The following is a 27814-nucleotide window of genomic DNA, read 5'->3' as shown; positions in this document are numbered from 1 at the left end:
ATGTTTAGCATATCTGGCACGTAAATACCTTACAGTGCTGGCTACAAAAGTGCCATGCAAATGCCTGTTCTCACTTTCAGGTGATACTGTAAATAAGAGGACAGTATTATCTCCTGTAAATATAAACAAACTTGTTTGTCTTAGCGATTGGCTGAACAAGAAGTAGGACTTAGTGGACTTGTAGGCTCTGAAGCTTTACATTGTTTTGTTTTTGAGTGCAGTTATTAACAAAAAAAAATCTACATTTGTAAGCTGCACTTTCATGACAAAGATTGCACTACAGTACAGGTATGAGGTGAATTGAAAAATATAGTTCTTTTGTTTATCATTTTTACAGTGCAAATATTTGTAATAAAAATATACACTTTGATTTCAATTACAACACAGAATACAATATATATGAAAATGTAGAAAAACATCAAAAAAATGTAATAAACTTCAATTGGTGTTTAACAGTGTGATTAAAACTGCAATTAATTGCGATTAATTTTTTTGAATTAATTGCATGAGTTAACTGAGATTAATTGACAGCCCTAGCTATTTTCTGTCAGTCAGACAGCGAGTTCCACATTGCCAGGCCCTTTCTACTGCTGTGTTTCTCAATAAGGAACACTGAGAGAGGCACAGTAGATCTTATTCCTTTAATGATAGAAGTATCCAAAAGATCCTACCACTTTACAGTTAATCCAGTCAGGTGCTGGGTGAAGAACAGACAGAGCAATCCAAGATGCCACAGGCTCAATGGCCTATGAGGAATTTAAACGGGGTTGCTTCTCAGAGGAACAGAGAGCACAGTGCGATGACAAAGTCCAGTAGGAGCACCAACGTCCTTGCACTAAGCAGCCAAAAAGGAGCACCAACGCTTTGAGCTCCATCTTGTGATGTCTCATTATGTTTAATCCAGAGGTAACTAAAATGAATGTCCAACACACTAGTCTTCCATTTCTCCACCATTTCTAAGATGTTAGAAGTCTCTCAATTTTAATTACAACATAAAATTATAAAAATAATTTTGCTGATCTTTGGAACAACTCGAGGAGAATTTTAATTCTTTATAAACAAAACCACATTTCCAGGGTACAATAGACAGAACATTCTATTCATTTTCAGTACTTCAAGGTGAGTTAGAGGTTACATTTTTAAGAGCTCTCCCAGTTTTTACTTGCCACCAGATGGATACAATTGGCAAAACCATCTTGAGGAGTCCAGTTTTTAAACAGTGTTTATACATGTTTGCCAGTTGTGTCTCTTTTATTGTTATATACTAGGACAAAAAAAATCTTGTTTATATTTAAATTACCCAGTAAGGCCTTGATCCTGCAAAGTCTCAAGAATGTGCATACTTTTACAAATGTCTGTATTTTTCAGGTTTCACTGAAGTCCATAGGGTTCTGCTTGTGCGCAGAGTCCCACCCACGTTTCCCGGTCAGGAGCCCATGTGTTCTGCTTGGAAAACAAAGGTATAAAGGGTGTCTACTGCCTATTTTGGTCTGCTTTCAAGACTCATCCCATTAAAAAAAGAAAGCCATAGAAGTTGGTACTAATGGTGAAGTAAAATATTGAACGTTTCTCTTTTTGCTACAGACTGAGGCCTTGTATTCACTGCTGAAAGAGTGAAGTTTTTTACCTCCAAGTAACTAATATGCATGAGCTACTCTGAGATAAAAACACAGAAGACCAGGCACTTCAGTTTTCCATGAGATAAACTCAGAAAGGCCAAGCCTGGAGGCTTCTAGTGCTGTTTATCTTGGGGTAGCGCATGCGTGGCAGTTACCTCGAGTAGAAAAACAAAAACAACACAAAAAACTACATCTCTTTTGGCAAGGCCTGAATGAGTATTTGTGGCCAAAACACATGACAAGCTGCTTGGAAGGTTATATGTAATCTTTGTTAAAAATTCAAATCCAGCCCAGGAAACCCATTACTATTCAATCACTGATCAGAACCCTAAGAATCGGTAGTGACAGTTCTGATCCTATTACATTATAAAACCCACCACCATAATTATCAGTACTGTTTGCAATCTCAGAGAAGCAAAAGATCCAATGATACAGAGAAAGAGGAAGCCCTCCTGTATTGATCAAGGTCCATTTGCAGACAGAGTGAGGCAGCTTGCACTGCCATTGCTTGTGCTGTCATTATTCTGCAGACATATCTTAATTTCCAATGCCATAAACCCAGCACTTTTCACAAGCACAAAGATGAACTAATTAAAATATTTTTTAGAAGAGTTTTGCACATATATTCTGCAAATCTAGTTTTCAAGTGTTTGTTTTTTCTGACTCAGATCCCAAATACTATTCCATCTTTGTAATTTTTAAGGTTTTAACGCAGATTTTCTCTTTATGCAAGTCTGGGAAAGGTTTAACAATAATTACCACTGTTTCAGTAACTGTTTTGAATTTCAGTGTAAGCAATACCATCTCAGTAACTTAACCTAAGGCTTAGATAACTGAGGGTTTCAAAATTTTGCCTGAGAAGAACTGACAGTGAAAATCTTGTCACTGAAACATAGAACTTGTAGTTTCAGTTCACGTTGGCTGGCTTTTGGAAATTCATCTTAAAAACCTTGTTCTAAACAGTATGCAGCTCATTTTGGCTAAGGGTCCTCAACGTTGCTGCTCACAATGCTGTTGTTAAAAATACCAGCGGATGTTTGTTATTGCGCATTCCTTACCCGAGCACCTCCCTGTGGCGTTGTGCAGTGTAGCAGCCACTCAGCATCAGTTTCCCAGTTGCTCTTCCACTGCTCTGCCCAATTTCCAGTGCCCTCTGGCTTTGCACAGATTTAGCCCTCCAGCTAGGCCTCTTACAGTTCTACCCTTTCTGGGGCACTCAAAGTCAGAAACAAGTATACAATAACACAAATTTAAACACTCCCCTTGCTCTGGAAGATCTGCTGGGCACTAGTTTTTAAGTTCCTAGACCTAGCCAGCCTTCTCTCCCAGTAAACCTTCCACATCTGCTCTCCACCTGCTCCCCTCCAGCTGGAGGGTCGCCTATTTTTAAGCCCTTCCCTGGAAGCCTGCTTCCTAATCCAGGGTGTCTTAATTTTGATTAATTGGGCCTTCAGTAGCCCATTAACCCCTTCCTGCCTTGCATGGAGGCTTGTGTGCCCCATTACACATTTATGTCACATTATTAGCCTAATGTTTCCTAGAGGAGAATGTATTCAAGGCACCAGTCGAAACTGTAGTCATATTTGTTCAGATATTCTTTAAAAATCTTTGGAGAAACAGACCAAAAAGAAAATGGAAACAAAATCCCATTAACAAACCATAAAATGTTTTACTGCTTTTTGTTTCTCCTGAATGGTCACTCAGAACTTCTCTTTCAAGACTTCCCTCCACAAAACCAATTCCTGGGACTCTTGATCTGTTTCCTGAGAGCACAACTTAAATACAAAGCAGTATTTCAAGGCTTGTTTGTTAAGTCCCAACATTTTTACTTTTGGTACTGCTTCAAAATACTTACTACAGAAGGTATCCAGCAGACAGTTTATTTGCTTAAAAGCCACTACTGGGTGGATAAACTTCTCTGGCTCTCATTCATGCTTCAAACTCACTATTTTCTAATGAAGGAAAGCTCGCTTCATCTGAAGTGTATCATTAGTTTTAATTTCATTGTAACTTAGAAGTAACAGCCAGGACACCTAATTTTCTTTGATTTTCTTGAATTTCTTTCAACTGCAGCTAGACTTCAGTACAAGTAATATAAACAACTATTCAGGCTTTATGAAAACTTGCAAGCCATGGGCTAGCTTAATTTCCTTCCTCAATCTGCTATCGGTAGAACCGTAATGGGAGAAGACCTGAAGTACTCTCCACCAGATCATTCAACATATCATTCAATATTCCCTTCTGCCAGTGGGAAGTAACTCACACCCAATTTCTGCTGCTCTGACAGATTGTAGTCCCACAGGCAAAAGGCTCAGATTCCTACATAGCAAGGCAGGTTTGGTGCTTATGATTTAGTGACCTTTATCATGGAGTAACTGGTATCCATGGATTCAGGACGCTGGGTCAGAGGGATACATTTTTGAAACACAATTTTTTTGTAAAAAGGTTAAATTCAATCGGATATGCAATAAAGTACTTCACAGCACTCCATTTAGTTTGGAATGCATTTTTCTTCCAGTGCCCTGGGCAAATAATCACTTATGTGACTATTAAGTAGATATTCAGCAATTCACTGAACTTTGTGATACAAAAGAAAGTTATGCTCTAGAACTAGAAAGGAGAGAGGAACAAGGAAGAATGGAAATCAGAAAAAGATTCATGCATAGAGTGTGAGAGGATTCTGCATATAACAGCTTTTACCCAATTTTACAGATATCTATCTTTTATCTCCTATATCACAACCACCAACAAAGCTTGGGTAAAACATTAGGATTAGATAAATATTCAGATTAGATAAATATAAGAGCCATTAGAAGAAAGGCTAAATTGGAATGAATAATGAATATAAGGAAGATAACCCACTGAGCAAAACTGTATTACCTAATCAAAACCACTATAAATCAAATTAAGAGCCCTGGCTACAAAATGGCTGCTGGCCGCTGGCTATAAAATTATACCTTAAAAATACCTTATTCTGACTAAATGTAAAAGTAACCTATACAAAGATCCCACATAAAAATAAGCCCTTGCACAGCCTGATTTAAAGCAAGGGTGATCTTGGGGAGCCACACTCATTGGTGAGGCAGATAAACTGGAGGGAACTATGGGGTATTCTTCAGCTGCCAGTGATTGACATGTCTAGTTCTGCCCCCATACTGCAAGCAGACTGAAGTATTTATTGTAACAGATCTGTGAGAGGGAAGAATGCCATGAATTAAAGACAAAATGTTTTTCTTAATTTAGAATTTACTGGATCGTGAGCATTTTTGGAAAGCCTTAGTGCTACTTTAAAGCAACTTACTGTCCACATGTTCTCATTAGCAAGAAACGGTTGATCCAAAATTTTTGTCCAGTGTGCATGTGATCATGTTACAATGGCAATGCCTTGGGGGTGAAGCTAATTATAAACTCTGGTAGTTGTATATATTTAAAGATTGTCATCTCATCATCTATAATCCCCTAGGTACTCCAATGCACAGATGTAGGAAAACTTTATTGCTCAAGTAAGAGGCAAAACTGAGTGGAGAACACAACGCACCCCTCTCCCTGCCATCCCCCACATGACAAATAGTAACTAGTCAAATCAAAACTTGTAGTAATGAAACACTTGAGAAATAAAATGTGTCAAATGTCAGGTGATTCAGTTTCCCAATATCCACCTGATGGCAAAGTCTTCTTACCGTGCAGCAGGTGCACAGGTGTTTTGCTATGCCATAAGTCTGTCAGAATAGTCATGAAATCATTACCAGAGTCTACATGTCAGCCTTGCCTTCTAATACTTGCAGTAACTCACTTCCCCAGGTGTGCCCTGTTGTAACCTAACTTTTCAGGTTGCAACATGCACTCCTGAGATGAAATGAAATCTGGGTGAATCTAGGGGAATCTAAAGGGAGGCTAAGATGACATTATGTTCATCTTCCTCTAATCCTCTCAATGTGCAATTGCCATTAGATTTCCTTAACTGCCTAGATTTACACTCATTTAGCAACATCTCCTGTAACTTGCATCCTCTTTGCACACCACTTCTGAATTTGGCTCTGCTCTTTAGCCTCATGTCTCACAATGAAGTCTAGGGGCTTGTCTACATGAACAAATGGTTTACTGCAAAGTTGGATGTGAATCTACCCCATGCTAACCTGCCATGGACTGACTGTCCGTATGGACCCTGCTAACACACATTAATAGTTTGTGGAAGTGCTTTGATCTAGTCCTCTCAAGTGCATCAGCAGGGGCCACATGGACAGTAAGTCTACAGCAGGCTAGCTGTGGGGTAGATTCACACCCTAGATTGCTGTGAACTAAGTGTTCATGGAGACAAGCTCTAGCTAAATCCAACATGCTAGGATGGAGGCCATGTAGGTCAGCTGGGTCTGTCCACGTACCTACCTAGTGATTGTACACCACAATCTCTCTTTCCTCTACACACTCACGCTAATTGGTTAGCTTCTGAATATATGTTCATGCTGGCAGTGTCCACTGCTGCTCTTGTCCATCATAGGCGTGCAATTTTGATACTTTAATAGATCACCACCTACTTACTCAAGTACAGTAGGTATGTATATGCAGATTGCTGAGTAAAATATACATTTTAGCAATCCTTTCTGGAAATTCTAGTTGAGAAAAGAATGCTAAAAGTCTCTTACATAGTTTTGGAAACACTTTCTGAAGATTAAACATCAACTTCCTACCACCCTCAGACAAATAATAACCTACTGAAAGGCTATATGCACTGAAGATTATTAGTGTGTGCACAGGATGATAGGGAAATCTCAAAAGAATCAGAAGTTTGGTGTGAATAACCAGCTAAGTTTGGCTTCTTGAGTCAAGGCTCTCTTGCCTGGACATCTTTCCATGAACAGTCTCTTTCGGAAGTTTTCTGATCTCACTGGAACCAGGAAATGCACAGACACATGGAAATGAAAGCGTGAGAGAGAAGACTTTTCCAAAGTTTTCTGGATTTCTAATTAAGCTCAGTGTGTTTTTGTGTCTTGTTTTATCCCACAGTAATCAGTGGTTTGATAGACAACATGAAAAAGCATCTGCATCACTGAAAAATTACAACAGTATGTGAGTAAAAAATAGCTAGATCTATGGCAATAGAATATTTGCAACACAGAGAGGAATAATGATTCCAGGTCTAGCAAAAGTGCCTGGCTCCAGCAACTTAACTTATATTTTTAATTCTACATTCCTCTAACTCCAACTTTGTAATCATCACTGACAAACCCCCACCTCCCCCAAAAAACCCAAACTCCCACAAATACCAGCTGTCAGAAAGGAAAAACGTGGCACATACCCTGAGCCACTGTTTCTCTGTGAGAGCATCGCTGTAGTCCACATCTCTGCGCTGACGGGACCCCCTCCCAAATATTTTTTCTTCCTCTTCCTCACAGGTGAGCCTTTCCACTTCAGCATCGTCTTTAATAATCCAGGATGGCAGATCATCTTCCTCCATCAAGCGAGGCTTGCGCTTGGGGTTTCGGGCATCCTCTCTGCGACGATCCATGTCCATACGCTGCAAGGGCAGTCAGTACAGTTGTTAAGACCAGTGTGGGAAAGCTGGGTATTTAATACTGTATTAAGTTTTACATAATGTTCTTTTTAAATCAGTCTGACTACATTTCGTCCCCAGTTCTCCATATTTCTATGGAGTATTTAAAACGAGGAATAGCCCATACATGATAATTAGTCATGAATCTTTAATTCAGGTTTGTTATTACACAGTGGCTTCTATTTCTGAGGTACTGAGAACCTACAGTTCCCACTGAAGTAAATGGGAGGAGCAGATACTTTACACCCCTGAAAATCAGGTCATAACGGTAGTGGGATAGTTACAGTTTAAAATGCTGTCTCTACTTTTGCACATATTTTTTAGTCTATTATCGCTGATATAAGTGATTTACAAAAACTAAAATTATTTGATAACAACTCTTTGAGGTTTTATTCCCATTTTACTGAAGGGGAACCTATGCCCAAAGCCGCAGAGGGAATTCTCTAAGATGGAATAAAGAAGTTCCTAAACCTCAATCCTATTCAGAGGACACCTTGTCTCTTTGTTATCAAAGCCTGAATGCTATCCACTTGGAATGTTGATAGCTGTTTACTGGAACACCACATACACATTTTAACCCCCACCCCCACAGATTATGCTACTTAAAAAGCTAAGAATCCTAGAAGTATCAGATTGTGTTACAGCACTAATGTTTTTATGACTCAAAGAGATGTCTGGATTATTTTCATACTTGACAAGTGATTATTCCATAAAATGGAGTACACTGCTGAGATTTTTCAAAGCTGCTTATGGGATTTGGATTCCCAATTCCCATTAACTAAGTAGATGACCATTAGGTGGTTGCAAAATTTGTGGACTTCATATTTTGAAAAAAACAATAAGAAAAGTTAAAAACGCCAAGATACTGTAACACTGAAAGCTGCTACAGCTGTGGTCACTGACTTGTTACAAACCTTTTTACTCACAAACAATCCATTCTTAATTCTGTTGTGGCTACACACTGTACTATATCTAGTGCAAATTGAAGAGCATCATCCTTTCACAGCTCTAGGATAACCAAAGCACAAGTGATCAAGTTGCTGTCTTGAACCTCCTTACATTGCATGCATTTTAAATATAATTCTATATTACACCGACTTTTCTATTCCCCTTTTAAAATATGACAATTTCTGTATTAACTAACTGGCAACCTAGCATGGGTTTGAACTGTTGGCAGGTCTGGCAAAGAATGTACAGGTATAATCGGAGAAAAGGCCTCAACAGGCCTGTTTTGATTACTTAGTAGCAAGGATTAGTAAAGTACACCATTTCCATAAGTTGCATAGATCAGCATCCTTTAAATAATTAACTTTTTACCCTTGTAGAAGTGTTTGATTTGCTATTTGCAAGACATGGATTGAAAGGCTAAGTCAAAATGCATATTAATAATGCTTCTTTCCTGAGGGAAAATGAGAGAGGAAAAAAGTTAAGCCACTCTCCTTGAGCCTGACTACAAAAGATTACAAGTTTGGATTCTGTTTCCCCAAAAGTTACTCATAAAAAGCCTTGTATTACTGGGATACCTGTGATCAAATCTTCCTATATGTCAGTGACAGACAGATAAAACAATGAATGATTTTACCTTGTTTCACTGTAACTCTGGTACTATACAGAGGTTATACACATGCACCCACAGCAACGTCGATTATGCCTGAAACTAATCTAGTGACTTAAGGCCCCTATGCTGCAAACACGTCCATGTAAGTAAAGTTGAGCATGTACTTGTTTGCCTGATCAGGGTCTAAAACTATCAGCTTCAAAAATATCCTGTATTGCTGACATATGAAACAGGCAGCCTATACCTTCTCTATTATAACTGTGTTGGTCCTAAAAAGGAGCAACAAGGGGGATGGCTCTCATCTGGAGCTTACAACTACTTATCTTTAGCATAAGGATAATAATATACTGCCGTTTTGGTTTTGAGGAGGAGAATTAATTAAAATAGCACAAATAAAGTATCAACTCAAACTTTTTGGGTGCTAGGATCCTATTTCAAAGGATGATTTTAGATTAGGAGTCCTTACTTTAGTTAAAAAATAGTACTAGACACGGCTTTATTTATATTATACTTTAACTAGAAACAAGTTTATATTTTCCCTTATTTTGTTTATCAAGTAAGGCAGGAAAAGTTAAAGATTTGTTGCAACACATTAATAAACATTTTAATGACATAGCTAATTTTCATTGTTGTGGTGCAACCAGAAAATAAGGTTGCTAACACTTGCAGCAAGTCACAAGAAAAGTCAATAATAGCTGAGGGTTAGGGGTTGCCCACAATATTCACAATTGTTAACTATCACTACGCATCCAGTGATATCATTTGATAGGGCCAGAGTTATTCCAATTTAGGTAGAAAACGTCCATTCCCTCTGTGTTGTTTCTCCTCCCTAAATTCAGGGCAGGTTTGGATCTGATTTAGGAGCAGTTTTAGTGAGTGGGTGGGTGGGAGGGAATGAAAGAGTTATTTTGAAAGTTAAATAACTGGAAAGAACTGTAGGGAATGCAGAGATCCAGTCATTTAGTTTCACAGACACCTGTCTTAAAGGCTGGTCAGACCTTCAATGAGTACTGCATGTGTGTATCCATTTATTTATTGAAATGGTACACACGCAAAAGCAACAAGACTTTGGGATTATTATTATTATTTTAAATAAAAAGATTTCCGGCTGACACCTTGCTGGCCATAAACTCCAGTTTAAGAACCACTGCCCTAGGCAATTTCTTTAATATCTAATGCCATGTCTGAAAAGAAATCTGACAAAATGCTGGGATTTCTTTTTATTTGTCCATACGTACAAGTCCTTTAAATACCTTTGTATGACAGAATTACAAGTAAGCACCCAAAAGCAAGAAAGAATTTCAATTTATTACTACCTTTCAACAAGAAGCAAGCATTTGCCTCGAAACCTGCCTATAAATCTTTATGCTGAACACTGAAGGAGGATTAAATGCAATACTTCTTGGCCTAGAAATGGGAAGTGCTTCCTGCTGCTGACTAGGAGATCCAGGTGGAGTGGAGAGGCTTATACTAAATCTGAAAGACCCAACAGGTGAGTCTGTTTGGAATTCATGTCCTGAGCCTCTGGGCAGGCAGTGTCACCTGTATGCGGAATAAGGAGTTGAAAAGATTCTAAAAGGATGGAATTGTGGGATAAAAAGAGGGAGAGGCACTCCATTGATTATCACAGCACACAGAAATGTTTGTAAGACTTGCTACAGTGATAGTATACTACGGAGAAGTATTTATGAATAAGGTACGGTAAGCTAAGAATATCTCAGACACAAGTATCTTGTTTTCTGGTGCTAATGACTTGGCTGTAAATGCCACGTTTAAGAGACTATGATCTATTCTTACTTAATACCAGTACAAAGAGTATTTTCAACATAAAGGCCTGATACTGGGATGCAATGTGGCTGGCACAGATGTGCTGTAGCGTAACTGATTATGAGAGAATCACACCAATGCAGGGGGCTCATTTGGTTTGCTAAGTAGCTTCTACATCCCTGTGCTCCACTGCCAGCACAGGAGGCATGGCCAGGAAAGTAATGTGGCTGCAGCTTCTTTACATCTCACTGATCACTAGCTGTCATATCAGCCCCTTCAGGTTTCTCTAAGTTATGCTGGAGGGCTGGCCTGGCACACAATTGGCGCTAATCAGGGAAGCCAAAGCCACTTTTGCACATCCTTTCCTGGGTGGTTTTGCATGCTCTCCAGCTGCATATGAGGATCTAGACCAAGGAACAGTTATAATCTGAAAATCGAGTGTACAAATGATGCCTTCTTGCTAAATCAATCAGCTCCCATCTCTATTCAGTCTGCTCACATTCATGACTAAAATACATTACTGCCTTTCACTCCTCTTAGCTCAGCTAAGACAGACAATTAAATTCTATTCCTTCTTATGTATCAATATAATAGTTTGTTAAATTCTACTTACACCTGTGCAACCCCACTGAAGGGAACGGGATTGTACAGGTATCAGTGAAAGCAGAATCTTTATTACTGGTGACGATGCATGAGAAGGAAACCTTCTTCTTCCCAACTTGACTGAGATCTCAAGGCTGACTGTACAGGGCTGGCAGACAGAAAACAAACAACTTTTTCCTTGTTAACAGAGTACACCTGATATTAAAATTACTGAGAAACATGGAACCCTCATCCCCAATGCTAATATGACCATAACTTTTCAGACTAAAACTGCATTTCAATGTGTCTACCTATAATAGGTTACTTTATTAACAATTAAAGCATTTCCTATCCACTAATGCTTGCCTTAACACCTTGGGTTTTGAAGGATGTGTTAACTTCATTTCCAGACTTTTAACGCTTAGTGTCAGCTCCTTACTTTCCTTCACAGCGGATAAAAATTGATGAATTTTTGAAAAAGAGAATCTGATTTTTATTACTGAAATCACTTTTTTGGTTTTGTTATTTACATTATAATAAAATTAATACGTTTTTTTCTTTTTAAAAATGAACTTTAACTGAAATCTGAATTTAATACAAAATATGGTGGTCTAAACTTATTATAACCTCTTAAAATATTAAAATAATAAAAAATGCTGAATTCATAAGCCTCTATAAAAAACTTTGAATAGAAGGCTCCTTTTCTACATAAAGAAAGAATATGGGGAAAACATTCAACTTTTGAGGTCAAGCTTTTATGGCACAGTAGGTCCTATACTATATTATGGTCTTGTTTTGTTTAATAAAAATAAATTTTATATACAAGCAACATCAATAGCATTCCTCAGTGGACACTTGTGAGTCCACTAAGGTGACTCACAAGAAGTACCCACCCCAGGAGGTGGGACTCGGCACCCACCCTGGAAGATGCAGTAATGGCATAATAGTTCATAAATGTATGGATGGATTACTACACAGTACCTCTGCAAGTGTCCAATATTGAGAAGTCACTGAGGAATGCTATCAATGTTGCTTGCAGTCTCGTAGAATGAGCTAGCACCCTATGAGGGGTTATATCTGCCCTGCACTGGAAGGGGTTAACCTCATACTGTGGGCTGAGGAAGCCATGCCCCCTCACCCTTGCATGCTCCAATTGGAACCACAGTATAAAAGGGAGCAGCCCAGCTCAGTCTGGGCTGACTGCTGAGGAGAGAGGCTGCCTGTTGCAAGCTGCTGAAGCCCCAGACTGCAGAGGTCAGGTGAGCTGAGACCCAGGCAAATACCAGGCTACCTACAGAAGCCGTAAGGACAAGGAGTCCTCAGGAGCTTAGCCTGCCAACTGCCCTGGAGGAACAGAGGGCCTACAGATTATGGAGCAGGTAGGAAGTAGCTCTTGGGGACTAGACATTGATCTGGTTATGGAACTGGGAACAGGGTCAGCATGTTTCGGACAGATCCCCACTGACCCAGTGGTGGAAACTCTCATTACTGATAGGGCCCTGGGCTGGGACCCGGTGGAGTTGGGAGGGGCTGGGTCTCCCTACCCCAGCTGCCAACTCACCCCAGGTGATGGCCCACCCTCTTCTTGGCTGCTAGGCTCTGCTGCCCTGTGCGGAAGGGCGGTCCTACCGGCTCTGGCCACTAGGGCCATACTGCCCGTAATCCAAGGACCATCACCCTGACAGAGTATATCCCTTTGTGACAGACCCACTGAGGAGGTGTAGCTGAAGCTATTTCACATGCAGTCTTCATACAGGATGTTATCTCTGAAGAGACTGCTTGACCCTTTGTGTGATTTGCATATGACACAAGCAGATGAGGTGAAGCAAGAAATGGAGAACTGTGCGAAAGAATTTGCAACTCGTACAGTCCTTTTGTGGATGTTATTGCTAACAGGAACAGTTTTCTGACACAAAAGGGAAAGGAACAAGATGCCAAGGGCTGATGCGGAGGTCCCATCAAAGCCGCTAGGACTGAGTTATGGTCCTATAGAGGAATCAGCTGTCAGATTGGAGGATGGAGACAAAGAAGCCCTTCTAAGAATCTTGCTAGCGTGGCCCTGGAGAAGACCAATCTTCCATGAATGGGGGATGAAATGCCGATATCACTGCCAAATTCACTGTCAATGAGCTAAGTACAAGTCCTGATGACTGAAGGTGCACCAGATACTCCAAGATGTCCTGCACTGAGGCCAGCATCGGCTGAATTCCACAGGTCAGTGACCACACTGAAAACCACTTCCATTTCGCTTACTGAGCCATTCTGGTAAAGGCCTTTCTACTGTTGAGTAGGATCTGTTGAACAGCCACCGAACACCCTCTTCCTCCTCATTTAGCCATGAACAGCTTCGCCATAAGATGTAAGGTGTCACCATGATTCTCTGTGAGATGGTCAGGATGGAGAAGGCAGCGTATGGGAAGCTGAATTCACAGTGTGAGAAAGTCAGAGAACCAGCATGGGACTTGGACATGCTGGGGCAATGAGAATTAACTTGGCCCAATCTGCTTTCAGCTTGAGGATGACCTGTGGGATGATCAGGATCGGGGGGGGAAAGCATACACAAGAGCTGAATGCCAGCTGAAAAGGAAAGCATCACACTGAGGCCCTGTCATGAGCAGAACAAATGACCTTTCCTGTTGCCCCTTGTAGCAAACTGACCGTTGGCATGCCCCAAGCTGTGAAAATGACCTGGAGAATTATTGTCTTCAGAGACCACTTGTGACTCAGGGAAAAATTCCTGCCAAGGTGGTCTGCAAGATGATTCTGGACCCTAGGCAAGTGGTCTGCTATAGGAGTGATACTCTCCTTGATGCAGGACTGACACAAACTGATTGCGCCATGGGAGAGCATCCTGGGGCATGCTCCCCATGGCTTGTTCACAGAATACATCATGGAGGTATTGTCAGTAAGTGTATGGATCACTAATATGGTCCAGAAAAGTGTGGTATGCATTGGCCCAGTGCTCCAGCATGTTGATATGCAGTGAAGACTCCTGCTCTGACCACCCACCTCGAACTATCAGCAACCCCCAGTTTGCTACCCAACCCATAAGGGAAGCATCAGTGACAACAGACCTGTTAGGTAAGTGCCGGACGAAGGGAACACCCTGGCAAAACATGCTCTGGACACATCCACCACTGCAGGGAGTCCAGGACCAGTTGAGGAAGACAGACCAATCTGTCCAGGGGGTGAAGAGTCATACAGTAAACTGTCCTGAGCCAAATTTGGAGTAGGCAAAGATGCAGCCGTGCAAACTGGACCATCTGTGTGCAAGAGTACATACGGACCAAGAGCCTTAGGCATATCCGAGCTAAGGCTGAGACTGCACACTGAGGCTAAGGTGGAGAATGGCTGAAATGCTCTCTAACTTAAAGAGTCTAAGGCCCCATGAACTCAGTTTTCTGAGTCAGAACCAAAACTGACTTTCTGGTGTTTAAGATGAGACCCAGAGGGTCGAGCAAGGGCAGTGTAGCATTGACATGAGCAAGATCTTCCTTGTTGTGACTACCCCTCAGTAACCAGCCTTCCAGATACTGGAAGGTGTGGATTCCTTTCTTCCTGAGATATGCTATCACGATGATCATGTAGTTAGTAAAAACCCAAGGGGCAGAAGAGAGGACCAATGGAAGCACCATGTACTAAAAATGGCAAAACTGCCACATGATAGTAGGTATCCGGAGGTCCAGAGCAGCAAACCAGTCCTTCTTGGACAACATAGGGAGAATAGTCAATAGACTGACTACTCAGAACCTCATGTATCTGATGTTTGTTGAGGCCACAAAGGTCAAGATGGGTCTTACTCTTTCCTTGGATTTGGACACCAGAAGTGACCCTGGTGTACTGGTGGAACCTCCTCCTGTGCTCCCTAAGCCAGTAGAGAGAAACTTGCGCCCGGAACAGTATCTTATGAGAGGGGTCCCTGAAAAGGAACAGGGTGGAAGTGTGAGGGGAGTGATGGAGAGGAACTGGATAGCACAGCCTGCTGTCGGTGGTGAGTGAGCCCCAAGCATTGTGAAAGCAGGCCAGCCTGTGCCCAAATAGAGTAGATGGGGAGAAAGTAGCAGTGACTGGAATACTGCTCTGGACCAACAAGTCAAAATGGGTGCTGGGAGGGCATGTGGACTGTCCGAACCCAGGACCTGACTGTCTTGTCCTAGAGCAGTGATTCTCAAACTTCATTGCACCATGACCCCCTTCTGACAACAAAAATTACTACACAATCCCCGAAGGTGGGACCGAAGCCTGAGCCCCACCACCCTAGGTGGGGGTGACAAAGTCAAAGCTCAAGCCTCACTACCCCAAGCTGGGGTTGGGAGGACAAAGCCAAAGCCCAGGGCTTCAGCCCCGGCAAGAGGCCTGTAACCTGAGCCCTGCAGCCCAGGGCTGAAGCCCTTGGCTCGGCTTCGGCCCCAGGTGGTAGGGCTTGGGGTTCGGCCCTGGGCGCCAGCAAGTCTAACAGCAGCCCTGGCGATTGCACACGCTGGTGGTGCAGAGGCCCCATGACAGTAGTCAACAGTGGTGGCAGCGGCAGCAGCAGGAATATCGTCTGCAGCACATATTTGAGCCGCCTCTGCCGCCCCGAGATAATGCGACTACCCCAGAAAAGTAGGGTTGCGACCCACTTTGGGGTCCCAACCTACAGTTCGAGAACCCCTGTCCTAGAGGATCTATGCTCTTTCCTGGGGTAGTCGCATTATCTCGGGGAGGGAAAGGCTCCTCAAATACATGCTGCTGTCGCTGTTGACTACCATAGTGGGGCCTCTGCACCACCAGCAAGTACAGGACTCTAGGGTGGTGTCCGAGTCCTTGACGGAATGCGGAGTCTTCTCCGTCTTTCCCACAACAGTGCTGGGCCACTGAAGGGCAAATTCTCTGTGGCCTGCTGCACATGAGGAGCAATGCCTGAATTCTAAAGCCAGGAAGCTCTTCTCAAGGCCATCGCTCTGGCCAAACTATCTGCGACATCCAGCATGGACTGCAGTGAAGTCTTAGCCACCAAGCAGACTTCGGTGACAAATGCCCCAAATTCCTCTCTCGATGTTTTGGGCAGCTGGTCTGCAAATTTAGAGATAGCTGGCCAGTTCACAAAGTCATACTTGGGACAGCAATGCCTGCTGGTTAGCTATCCGCCTTTGCAAGGAAAAGGAAGTATAAATCTTCCTGCCCATCAGGTCCATTTGTTTAGAGTCTTTATCCTTGGGAATGGACTGAACACTGCCCTGCCAGGCTCTTTGTTCACCGCAGATACAACCAAGGAATCTGGGGCCGGATGGGAGTATAAACCCTCAAATCCCTGCACTGGAATGAAGTAGCAGTTTTCCATGTAACTTTCTGCAAGTGGTAACGAAGCTGGCATGCTCCAGAGGACTTTTGCAGGCTCAAGGAGCGCATCATTAACAGGGAGGGCAGACAGCTGCAGAATATCCAATAACTTGTGAGTGTTCTCTTGCAGGAACTCTGCTTGAATACCCAGGAGAGCAGCCACACATTGCTAAGGTCCTGGTACACCCTGAAATCCTCTAGTACCAAAGGGGAGGAAGAGCCAGGCACTACTGAATTGCCTGGGAACAAAGATGAAATGGTTAACTCCACGAGGGCTGGATCATGCTTCAGAACTGATGGAGCTGCAAGGAATGACTCTGGTGGCTCCACGAGGGAAAGGCTCACCAGTGCCTGGGCCAGTGCCAGATTGATGGTCACTGCCACAGACCTGGTTGATGATCTCACCTTCAAGCAAGATGAGGAGTGGGACTTCTGCAGGAAGGAGCATCCCACACATTCATGGAGGCCACTGGCATGGATAGGGCATAGGTGGCCAGTAGGTGCCAGGCCAGGGCCCCTCAGCCCGACCGCGAGACAAGCACCAATCCTGGTACCCATAGCGCTCCATGAACAGCCCCTGATGCAGGTCAGGCGATGGAGAGTGAGAGGAAGATGGTTCCAATCTGGACACCAAAGAGTCCTGGCCTTCAGGTGGAGCCTGAAGGCCTAAAGGTGGAGCCAGCCCTGAGTGTGTGAGCAACTGGTCTGACTAATTCGTAGCCCAGCATGATGAGGGAGTTGGTTCTGATGTTGGACACCGTACCAGTGGCACCGAGTATGCTACCAAGTATGCTTCTGGAGTTGGAAGCTGTGTCAACCCTAAAGTTGGCAGCGGTACCGAGCTAACTGATGGAAGCTATGTTTAGCTGTAAATGAACACATTTTCACGGTTATATTAACCAATGAGAATGTACCTTTCTTTAGAAAGTAACTGAAGTACAGGTGGAAAAGTTGATTTAAAATTGATTATTTAAATCAAGGCTTTTCACTTGGTGATTTAAATCAGTGATTTAAATAGCCTTGATTTAAATTAACCCACCTTACTATCCTTTAGAGGTTTTTTGATGCATTAATATAGAGAGCATGATTTAAGCACTAACAATGGCAAAACTGTCATGACTCCTGATCCCCTCCTTATTGGTTGTTTTGTGATGATGCTCAAGCTTAATCCGAATAGAGAGAGCTTCAGAACCTTTCTGAAGTTAGCCATGAATTCAACAATGAGGTTCAACTTGCAATCTGGCTCCTTCCTTCGGGGCTGCTGGAATTAAGAAGCTGTTTCAGACAACAAATCTACTTGTGTTGCACAGTGAAAAAATAGATATTTAAATTTCAGTCTTTATCTCTGATACAACACCACCCACGTCAATCACCATGTATCTTGTAAAGTCAACTACTCAGCTTGAACACAACAGTAGCAGCAGGAAATTGCACCGGGTGTGCAAAAATGTGTATCTGTGATGGAGATCAGGAAGGAGCCATTTAGTTTACTACCATGGTCTGTAACTATACACTTGACTAGCAGTGCTGGCAAATCAAACATTCTCCTCTTGGTTCCTGGCCTGCCAAACTCTTCACACCTGACTCCTATTGTGGCAATGTTTAAATGACAGAACTCCTGAACAGACCCATTCTCCCATATATCACTTCTTTCAAGTCTTAAATGCTTCTCAGGCAACATTCAGTAGAGCACAGCAGAGTAGGGCTGGCAGCTTAATAGCAATATGATGCTTTGCCACCTGGGGGAAATGTTGCCTCTGCCATCTGAAGTTTGGTACAAGTGACAATTCACACTTGTGTACAGACTGTGCTTTAAGACACATCCCTGAGCAAGAGGTGGTGTGCAGCTATACTACCCCTGAGATTGTCTCTCAAGCTACTACAGTCCCTCCCAGCTTTCCGGATATGTGTCTCTATCTGTTAACATCTTAGAAAATGCAGTGGCCTGCTCCCCCAGTGCGGGAGGGGCAGAGTGCAATGATTCCACCTCCACGCTTCCCCCTTTTGGGTGTGTGCTCCAGGGGCTGCATGAACATAAGGTCTGGGATTGTGACAGGCCCTTGCGTGTGACGGTGTGGAGGCTCCCTTGAGCAATCCCTGCCTTGCGTGCTCACAAAATGGCCAATCCAATAGCTGTGCTTAGGCAGACTTCTTAAATTCTCCCAGCAGCACAGCTTCCCTACTGCTAACAATGATGGAAGTGCTAATGTAGACCAGATGCTGTACCTCTGTATTATCTAGTCCTGCTTAAAGAATTGCTAAACTTTCTCAGTGCAGACAAGGCAAACCGGACCCTTGACATCACCCCGCAGCAACCTCAACTAATGATAATTGCCAACTGTGTCCACATATCTATTCAGAGGACACCATCATAGGGCCTAATCACAGCCACACTATCAGAGGCTCATTCACCTGCACATCTACCAATGTGATATATGCCATCATGTGCCAGCAACGCTTTTCTGCCATGTACATTGGCCAAATTGGACAGTCTCTACGTAAAAGAATAAATGGACACAAATCAGACGTCAAGAATTGTAACATTCAAAAACCAGTTGGAGAACACTTCAATCTCTCTGGTCACTCGATTACAGACCTAAAAGTTGCAATTCTTCAACAAAAAAACTTCAAAAACAGACTCCAATGAGAGACTGCTGAATTGGAATTAATTTGTAAACTGGATACAATTAACTTAGGCTTGAATAAAGACTGGGAGTGGATGTGTCATTACACAAAGTAAAACTATATCCCCATGTTTATTTCCCCCCTTACTGTTCCTCACACGTTCTTGTCAACTGCTGGAAATGGCCCACCTTGATTATCACTACAAAAGGCTCCCCCCATCTACTGCTCTCCTGCTGGTAATAGCTCACCTTAAGTGATCACTCTCGTTACAGTGTGTATGTTAATACCCATTGTTTCATGTTCTCTATGTATATACATCTCCTCACTGTATTTTCCACAGTATGCATCCAATGAAGTGAGCTGTAGCTCACGAAAGCTTATGCTCAAATAAATTTGTTAGTCTCTAAGGTGCCACAAGTCCTCCTTTTCTTTTTGCGGATACAGACTAACACGGCTGCTACTCTGATAGAAGAAAAGAGCACCACCATAAGCTTCTAACATACCATTGGTTAAACTATATTTCCCCATGGCAGAAACCCAGTAGAGCACAACATGAGTAGAGCCATTTAAAAATGTATAGTATCAAAAAATCAGAGCCAGAAATAGTGACCAGCTGATAGGCACTGAATTCTTCCAAGGCAACTCTGAATCCTCTTTCCCCTATAGTGTGTGAGTTAGCATGCAGTGGACACTCTTTCACCTTACCACTCTTCAGGACTTACCCCTTTTTAGTCATCCAGTGAAGCTGCTCCCTTTTCAATGGAGATTACGTTCCCTTTCAAATGGGGAGCAAAATAAGCAAATGCTCCTCCCCCTCCCACAATACCATTCTATAGTTTGAATCCCAAAAGAGTAGCAGCTCTAGCCACATAAAATGTTAACAGGAAAGGACTACGGAAGAAGTTGTACTACTTATTGTCAGAGTGCCCTTACCATGAAGAGATCAAATTCCTCTTCACGCCGTGCAATCATCTGATTCAGAGTCTCGTCATCAGGAACTTCATCTTCTTCCTAGTGACAGAGAGAAAAAGATTTATGGACTTGAAAAGCAGTGGCTGCTCTGATGCATCCGTTCTCACCAGGTCAGGGCTGCCGTGACCTTCCTTCTCCCTGAGGATGACACATGAAAAACACTCAAATCAAAACTAAAACTGAAAGCCTCTAGCTGATAGGCCACTCTGAGGAAACAGAGGTTTGACTTCATCAAAGATGCAGGTGGGACTTATTACCATCTTCATAAGTGTAGTATGAAGAAATGAGCAATTGTGCAGTCAGGAAATTTTGGTTTGTGGTTTTCCTGGATCACAAGCACAGCTCGTCGTCAGCTCATTTTTTCAGTTAATGTATACATTTCCCTTTTGCTAATGTACAATATTCTCTTCATGGACTCCCCAGAGATGCCACTTCTCTCCCATGCTATCTTTGCTGCCTTAGCAAGGCTGAAGGAGGAGAATCCTAACATAACAGTACTGCTAATCACAGAAAGGAACTGGACGAGCTTTGTTTCTTTAACCCAATGCCCCATCACAAGCTCTAACTTTAAGTTTTGCCTTCTGCTACTTGACAAAGATGTTCCTTTATAGAAACGTACAGAAAAACCTCAAACACTGTTCACTGGCAAAATAAATCTAGAATCTAGTATTCCATTCAAAATGGTCTGCTTCTGTACAGTAGAATGTACATGTTTCAGCATGATCAGGCTCTACAGTGCTCAGTTTTCTCTCTAAATATATTTATTGTTGTGAAAGGTGTTGGTGTTCTAAGTCCACTTACTGGCTGACAAGTCTCCACATCAGAACTGGCAACTTTAACAGCAGTCTCAGAGGAGAGGCCACAGACTGAACAGGCCTGGAGCCCGAACTACCCTCTTACAGATGAGGATGGGGCCTCAGAGTTAAGCCGGAAGAACGTTCGCAGAGCACTGCAACGGAAGCTTGAACTGCCCTGCCCAAGCTATACCTGTTCTCCAGAGAAAGGACGTCATTCTCAAGAGCTGTCAACATGGTAGCTTTCAAAAGTGGTATGTTTAAAAATATAAAACTATGTTTACACCTTTATGCACTTTCATGGCTGAGCTAGTAACAACTGCATAGTTCCTTCAACAGGAAGCAGGTGCAATTTCCTTCACAGACCTTGGAAATGGCAGTGTTTAATCCAATGGCATTGCTATAAAAAATCTGTGCATTTAGCAACAACGCTTCCAGTCACAGTTTCCATCTGCAACATCCAGAACAAGGACACTAGCACAGATATACACACTTGTACTGAATGTTAGTTTCGCCTACAATGTCACAGATTGGAAAACGAAGCTAGGAAATACTGTTTGATTCCAACCCGTGATCTTAAACAGCTTTAAGATATTTCCTGCAGCTCCCATTGGCTGGGAACTGCAAACTGTGGCCACTGGGAGCTGTGGGGGGGGGGGGGGGGGCATGCCTGCATACAGTCAACGTAAACAAAATATCTCACGGCCCACCAGCGGATTACCCTGATGGGCCGTGTGCCGAAGGTTGCCGACCTGTTCTAGGCACAAAACCTAAAAGCACCACTGCCCATGGAAATTGCCTCCCTAAGCAAGGAAGTATTAACAGGCAATAAAAAGCATCCCTTCTGCCATTATATATCCACATCTCTCAAATTTATGTTCTTTAAATCAACAGTAAAGTGAGCCATGCACTATAGTGAATAGGGCCACAGAAGTAAAGGGTCAAATAAAATACAAAATAGCTATGGTGGTAAATTTAGGGATACCATTAATAGACAATTACCACACACACCGAGCACAGTGCTTCTGCTGCAACTTAGAAAGGATCCCACATATAGATGCTAAGTGTGCTTAGCACTGGGAATATGAATTAGGTCACTCAAATACATTAAGAAATTGCTCGGTATTTGCATTTTATTAAGTCTGCAAATCCATATCTGCAAGACAAAATGGTACTGGTGTTAACTATCATCTATATGCAAGACTCCCCCCCACCGGTAGTCTCTGTTGAAATAGGAAAATGTCTTTTTTTCATTAAATGTTTCTAGGTAGTTCTAATGGGAGATATGGTGACCAATACAGTGCATGTTGCCCAGTAGCTTCCATTCTCACCTCAGTTGCAGTCACTCATAACTTTCCAAAACTTTAATCTTTTGGTCTGAAGTTCTCCATGCTTATTCTCTGCATAAAGGGAACTGTTAGTGGAAAGTCTGAGCAATTTGGGTGGCGGAGGAAGGGGGAGAAAAGAGATGTTTGAGAGTTGGAAAAAAAAATAAAAATCACAAAACGCAAAACAAAAAACCCAACCATACACACAAACAAACCCCTACGTTTAGAGAAATATAAAGTTGCATAGTTAAGCACTCAAACTCAGGATCTACCAAAGACAAACCTTAACTCTGCTTCCACATGTATATGTTACAATAGTTTTGAATTCTACAATGACATACTATTTCTCAAAGTTTTGTTTAATTTTATTGTAGTTCCTCCCGCCATGTCCACAGATATACAGAACCACAAGATGGTCCAGGTATATTCTGCGATGACCGAAAAAGAATCCATGAAAGTGATTTATATGAGAAATATACAGTAAATGGTACTTATCCAACATATGCTACATTTTGCTGGAAGTTTTCCAAGGATAAGATGTTCAATGCCCTGTTTCTAGGAATTCTCAGACTACATCTCATCCCAGTCCTGCCAACACTTAGGCATGTGTGTAATTTTATGCATGGGAGGAGTGCCATTGAGTTTAATATATTTCAGACCGTGAAAGTTGTTGTATGAATATATTTAGTAAATTTTGAGAAACAGTATGTAATCATATAATTCAAGTCCATACTTAAATGAATATGCACAAGTGGCAGACTTTAAGTTGCGTACATAAACTTCAGCATTTCCTGACTTTTGAGTGTTTAATGATACAACCTTATGGTCACTTGGTATATTTTTATGGTAGCATTTTGGGAATGATCCTTGTTAAAATTTGATTAAATACAGTTAAGATCAATATTTTAAAAGATGATTACACACTGACTGAGAAATGCAGGAAGTTTAATGCTTGCTGTGACATAAGTCAATTCATTATGCCACGGTATTGACTTTGGGGGGCGGTCTGAGATTTGTACTCACAAGGAAACATTCAGTACCAGATTAAAAGGAGAAAAAGCTAAAGTTGATGTCCTACCCAAATGTTATTTTCTAAATCAGTGGTTTTCAATCTTTTTTCATTTGTAGACCCCCTAAAGAAATTTCAGCTGGAGGTGCAGACCCTTTGGAAATTCAGCCTGTGGTCCACAGACCCCTACCATAGAAGTCTTAGACTGAAAACTGACCTGACAGAATTTAAGTATAAATGTTGCACGTGCTTAGCACAGCATTTGACACAGCATGAGAAAGGGCACTAAGCTGTGAGCATCTATGGTAATGACAACACTCCTGGGTTTTGACCTGTAGGTGGGGGTATTCACATACTTTTGATTGACTAGAAAAATGGAATGTCTTTTCTGGGATCTGAAACTTTATTTTCATACGTCACCTTTCACAGACACCTTCGAGATAGCCTGCAGACCCCCAGGGGTCCGCTGACCACAGGTTGAAAACCACTGTTCTAAGCACTTGCACAACGACTTCTGTTAAGTATTGGACTGTAGTTTGGGCTCTTATTAAAACATCCATTCCCTGTACATTTTCCAGATATTACAGTAACAGTGTGGCAGGACGGCATCCACAGAGCATGCCTTCTCGTAGCACAGCATAGCCCTGCAGGCATGCCAACCTCAGTGTCCTCTTGCTTTTCCCAAATAACTTGTTTGCAGCCAAAAGCGTTTAAACTAGTATTTCCCTTCCTAGGGTTCCATTCACTGAGACTTTATAAATATACAGTTTCCTTTGGCCCCTGGGGCCCAAACCCTCCTCCCCCATTAAGATATTCCACAGCCCTCCCTTCTGGGGCTGTACAATGTTTCAAGCCAGCTTCCCCAGCCCACAGTACCCAGGTTCCAGCTCTGCTTCCTGGAGCTTCTCTTCTCTCTCCCCCAGAGTCAACTAGCAGCTGGGTTTTTAGCATATCCAGGAGGTAGCTCCCTGATCACCACCTAGCCACCATTCACCAGCTTGTCTGTTGATCCCTTAAACACCTATTCCCATGTCAGGGAACAGGATGGACTAGACCTGACCCCCATATTCTTTAAAGGGGCCAGACTATATTTTGTTACATCAGATTATCATTTTCCTTCTTAATTATGTTAATACAAGGAAAGACAATTTACTGTTTTGCCCCCCACTTCATCTTCTTTTTTAATTGTGAATTGATCTGAACTATTCATTCAAGTATTTTTCTCATTATAACAACATACATATCTACATTATGGACTCTGGTAACTACTTCTCAGTCAGTTCTTTTTCTAAGGCTTCCATGAAGCTAGACTGCCATACTGACACATTTTACAGTGTGTATGCACGCTAACTGCATTTGTCTAAGATTTCTGTTTATGTGCCAGACGCCTAACCCTGAGGGACTGGCAGCTGGTGTGTACCTCACTCTTTTAGTACTAATGCCTAACAGCTGGTCAAAGTGATTATTAATAAAATCAGAATCCAGAAGAACTTCTTTACAGAAAGGGAATCATAATTTAGAACAAAATAAAACAGAAGAACATGCGGAGGTAAGTTTGCAAAAAAGAGTCCACGAGGCAGATGCTCAGCTGGTTTAAATTGTCATAGCTCTATTGAAGCTAACGAAATTATGACAGTTTACACCAGCTGAGGATATGCCCACATATGTATCACATGTTTGGCTACAGTGGAGCACATTAGGGTTAAGTCTGTATGGGCAACTGCTATAGCAGTTATTTAACTGAACATGACTGTTTTCCAGCCTCCTTCCTCCTATGGGTGCAGTCTTTAAAAGTTTATCCTGCAAGACAAACTCATTACATAAGTAACATCACAACATAATGATATTGTTCTGGGCCCAAACAATATTTTGTGAGATTACTAGGTTTGCCCATCCACCACAAAAATAATTTCAACTGAAACTGCAATTCAATTTTTATCCCTCTAATTTTTATTCATAGGCAGCAAGAAAAAGCCCAAGAAAGGGGAAGGTTGGATAATCTTACAAAATTCACTTGAGGGAAGTCTTTGGCATGAGTTGTCAATGAGCGATTTTAATAAAGATTTCAGGCTACCCAGTTATGTTCTAGAGATTCTAGATAACTCAACAAAATACTTTAGAAACACAGCTGCAATCTTCATATCTGTAACTACATTGTCAATAAACTAGATTATTTTAAAAAATCCATCAAAATTATATAACCTAGCCAAGCATAGTCTTGTGAATGAACTTCTCTACAGTTTCATCTCTCTTTTGGCTTTAGATCAATTGGTTCAAACTGTAAATTACATGCCAATAAATTGGAAAATGAATACAACCTCACAGCAAGACTGACTTTACTGACCTCACGATACTGTCTATAACCCAACATAAACAGAGCTCAAGAAGTTCCAGCCTCCGCGCTGTCAGACAGGATTTCCTACCACAGTACTTTACAAACCTCAATTTTACTATTAAGCTTAGCCGCTTTTTGCGTAATATTAAAAACAGTTGCAAATAACAGGTTAATAGTTGCTGTTGCGTGACATGTGAGAAGTTATCATAATGAGAAAATGTATGTATTGTGGGATGGTTAAAAAGCTAACACGTGCGTGCGTACACACACACACACACACACACAAAACTCCTACTGACTTTTGTCTCGAATTTCAGAATTAGTAAGGACTTTAGAATCAGACCCATTATGGACGGGAACCGGCACACTGGTGGATTACTAGTTACTAGAATCATTTTCTGTTAGTAAAAGGAAGTAAGTGTAGCAAAACCAGAAGATATATAGTATCTTCACACAATAACATATTAGGTAGATCATTTTTAAAACAAGTTATTAATTGTTGAATGTCATTTTCTTGTACTAGTTAGGGTCATCAGTCAAACGAAGCATATCCAGGAACCCTGAACGTTAGCTATGCAGCCAAACCCCAACTATAAGATTTCTATTGATTTCAATCTACTCTACTCATATTAGTTTTAGCTTCTTTGGTGGATGCTGTTGACTGGGTGACTACTATATTGTTACTTCACTGTGAGTTAAACCAAACTATACTTGCACTGTTGAGTTAAAATAGAAAACAAAGGATTATTAATCAAAACAGTGTCGTTGTGTGCAACCCCTTTCATATTGGTTATGTAATCAGTTTGTTGACAACCCCCACAAAAAACCTACTCCCACTTAATGACATACTAGCCTTGTCTAAGTGGTATATAATCAATGTACCATTGATAACAGTTTATTAAACAAAGTCTAATTATTCAAGAAGTAATTTCCCTGACCTTTGAGAAACCATGAGGCCTCCTGGAGAACCATACTTGCATGTTAATGAAAGCACAGACTACAGGAGATGCTCTTTACTCAAGTACAACCCAAACTCAGATGCTAGTAAGAATATTTAAAGGGACAGTCTAGGCTTTTAGAGCCCTACAGTCTCTGACCACGTAGGAGGTTGTTTTTGGTGGGGAAGAAGTCACCGCAGAATGGAATTATTTGAAAAAGTGTCACAGATCTAGTATTTGTACAGAGTTCTGTTACTGTGTCCAGTGGTTACTAACCTACTTAAAGGGAAGGGTGGAATAAGGTTTCCTCCATTGTGTTGCCACAATTCAAAAGGGGGTGAGGTGAGGGCAGAGGCAACTTTCTTCTAATTTACTATTACACTTCTATCCATTAAAAGTAAAGTTTTGGAAGCTTTTTGCAGCAACCCATTGGTCCTTGTGGAGGCACTGCTGACAAGGAAATTTACAAAATGCTCTGGAATACAGAAGCTTCAATGTGACAAGGTATCACACTCTAGTGCCCTGCAAAAAGAAGAGCTATTCTGCTGGCTCACCCTGGAAACACATGAAGGTAGGGTTTGTTAATTCTGTTCAGGAACATAGGAGACAGAAGCAGCTATGGGCAGAGGCAGGGTCCTGGATTCAAGAACATGCAAAGCTGCCAGGTGTTCAGCACTTTTGAAAATCAGGCTATTTAGGCACATAACTATGGATTTAGGAGCCTCACCTTAGACACCTACATTTGAAAAGCGTAGCCTGTAGTTATAGGGTGTCTACTTCCCCAACTTCATGAAGGAGGGGAATTAATGTAAGTTACAACCTAATTCTGAATTGAGGTGCTCTGATAGCATTATAGGTACCCATGTGATAATATGACCACCCAAATGCAGTATTTGGAAGCCAAATTTGCAAACTGGGCCTGGTTTCTTTGAACATGTCTCATATTCTTATATTCTAGCCAATTTACTTTGAAAACAACCTCTTCTCTTTTTTGAGCACTTAAACAATATTCCAAGTACATTACCTCATTTTCTTCCTCATGTTCCAATATAGCCTGTAGGAAAGCCCTCCGTTCATGGCTTGAAGATTTTTGATCGAACATGCCGGCTTGAATAACTTTCTGATCCACATTCAGTTTATACTTGGCAGCAGCAAGTATCTTCTCCTCCACACTGTTTACAGTGCACAGCCTCAGGACTCGAACCTCATTCTGCTGACCAATTCGGTGAGCTCTGTCTTGTGCCTGCAAATCCTGTTTGAGAAAAATACACTGTGTTATGTACAGTGCCTCTGTCTGCTATGCAAACCAGCTGTCTGGAGAGAGAAAACTATTATCTTTAAAAATATCTATAAGAATAAAATACATTAGTAGAAATGGGTCTGAACCAAAATCCTGAACTGAACAACGCTTTAC

At 41.7% G+C, this 27814-nt stretch overlaps 1 protein-coding gene and 1 long non-coding RNA gene across 8 annotated transcripts in view; both read right to left on the bottom strand.

Annotated features, from left to right (window-relative positions):
• SMARCA2 (SWI/SNF related BAF chromatin remodeling complex subunit ATPase 2) overlaps positions 1 to 27814 on the bottom strand; it is a 182950-nt gene that overhangs the window by 45224 nt on the left and 109912 nt on the right. For all 7 annotated transcript variants that reach the window (XM_073345222.2, XM_073345221.2, XM_073345225.2 and 4 more), the window contains 3 exons: positions 27425 to 27652; positions 19958 to 20035; positions 6916 to 7134 (listed from right to left, as the gene is read on the bottom strand). In XM_073345222.2, the coding sequence (XP_073201323.1) occupies positions 6916 to 7134; positions 19958 to 20035; positions 27425 to 27652 (525 nt within the window). The remainder of the gene's footprint in view (positions 1 to 6915; positions 7135 to 19957; positions 20036 to 27424; positions 27653 to 27814) is intronic.
• Positions 1586 to 6901, bottom strand: LOC140911690 (uncharacterized). The gene is made up of 2 exons (XR_012159091.1): positions 5919 to 6901; positions 1586 to 5740 (listed from the first exon to the last, which is right to left on the bottom strand). It is a non-coding gene; the product is annotated as an uncharacterized LOC140911690 (long non-coding RNA).

Source organism: Lepidochelys kempii, chromosome 5 (genome assembly GCF_965140285.1).
Source record: "Lepidochelys kempii isolate rLepKem1 chromosome 5, rLepKem1.hap1, whole genome shotgun sequence".
In the NCBI taxonomy this organism is placed as follows: domain Eukaryota; kingdom Metazoa; phylum Chordata; order Testudines; family Cheloniidae; genus Lepidochelys; species Lepidochelys kempii.
The sequence above is the reverse complement of the archived record's forward strand: the minus strand, read 5'-3'. Positions and strand labels throughout refer to the sequence as shown.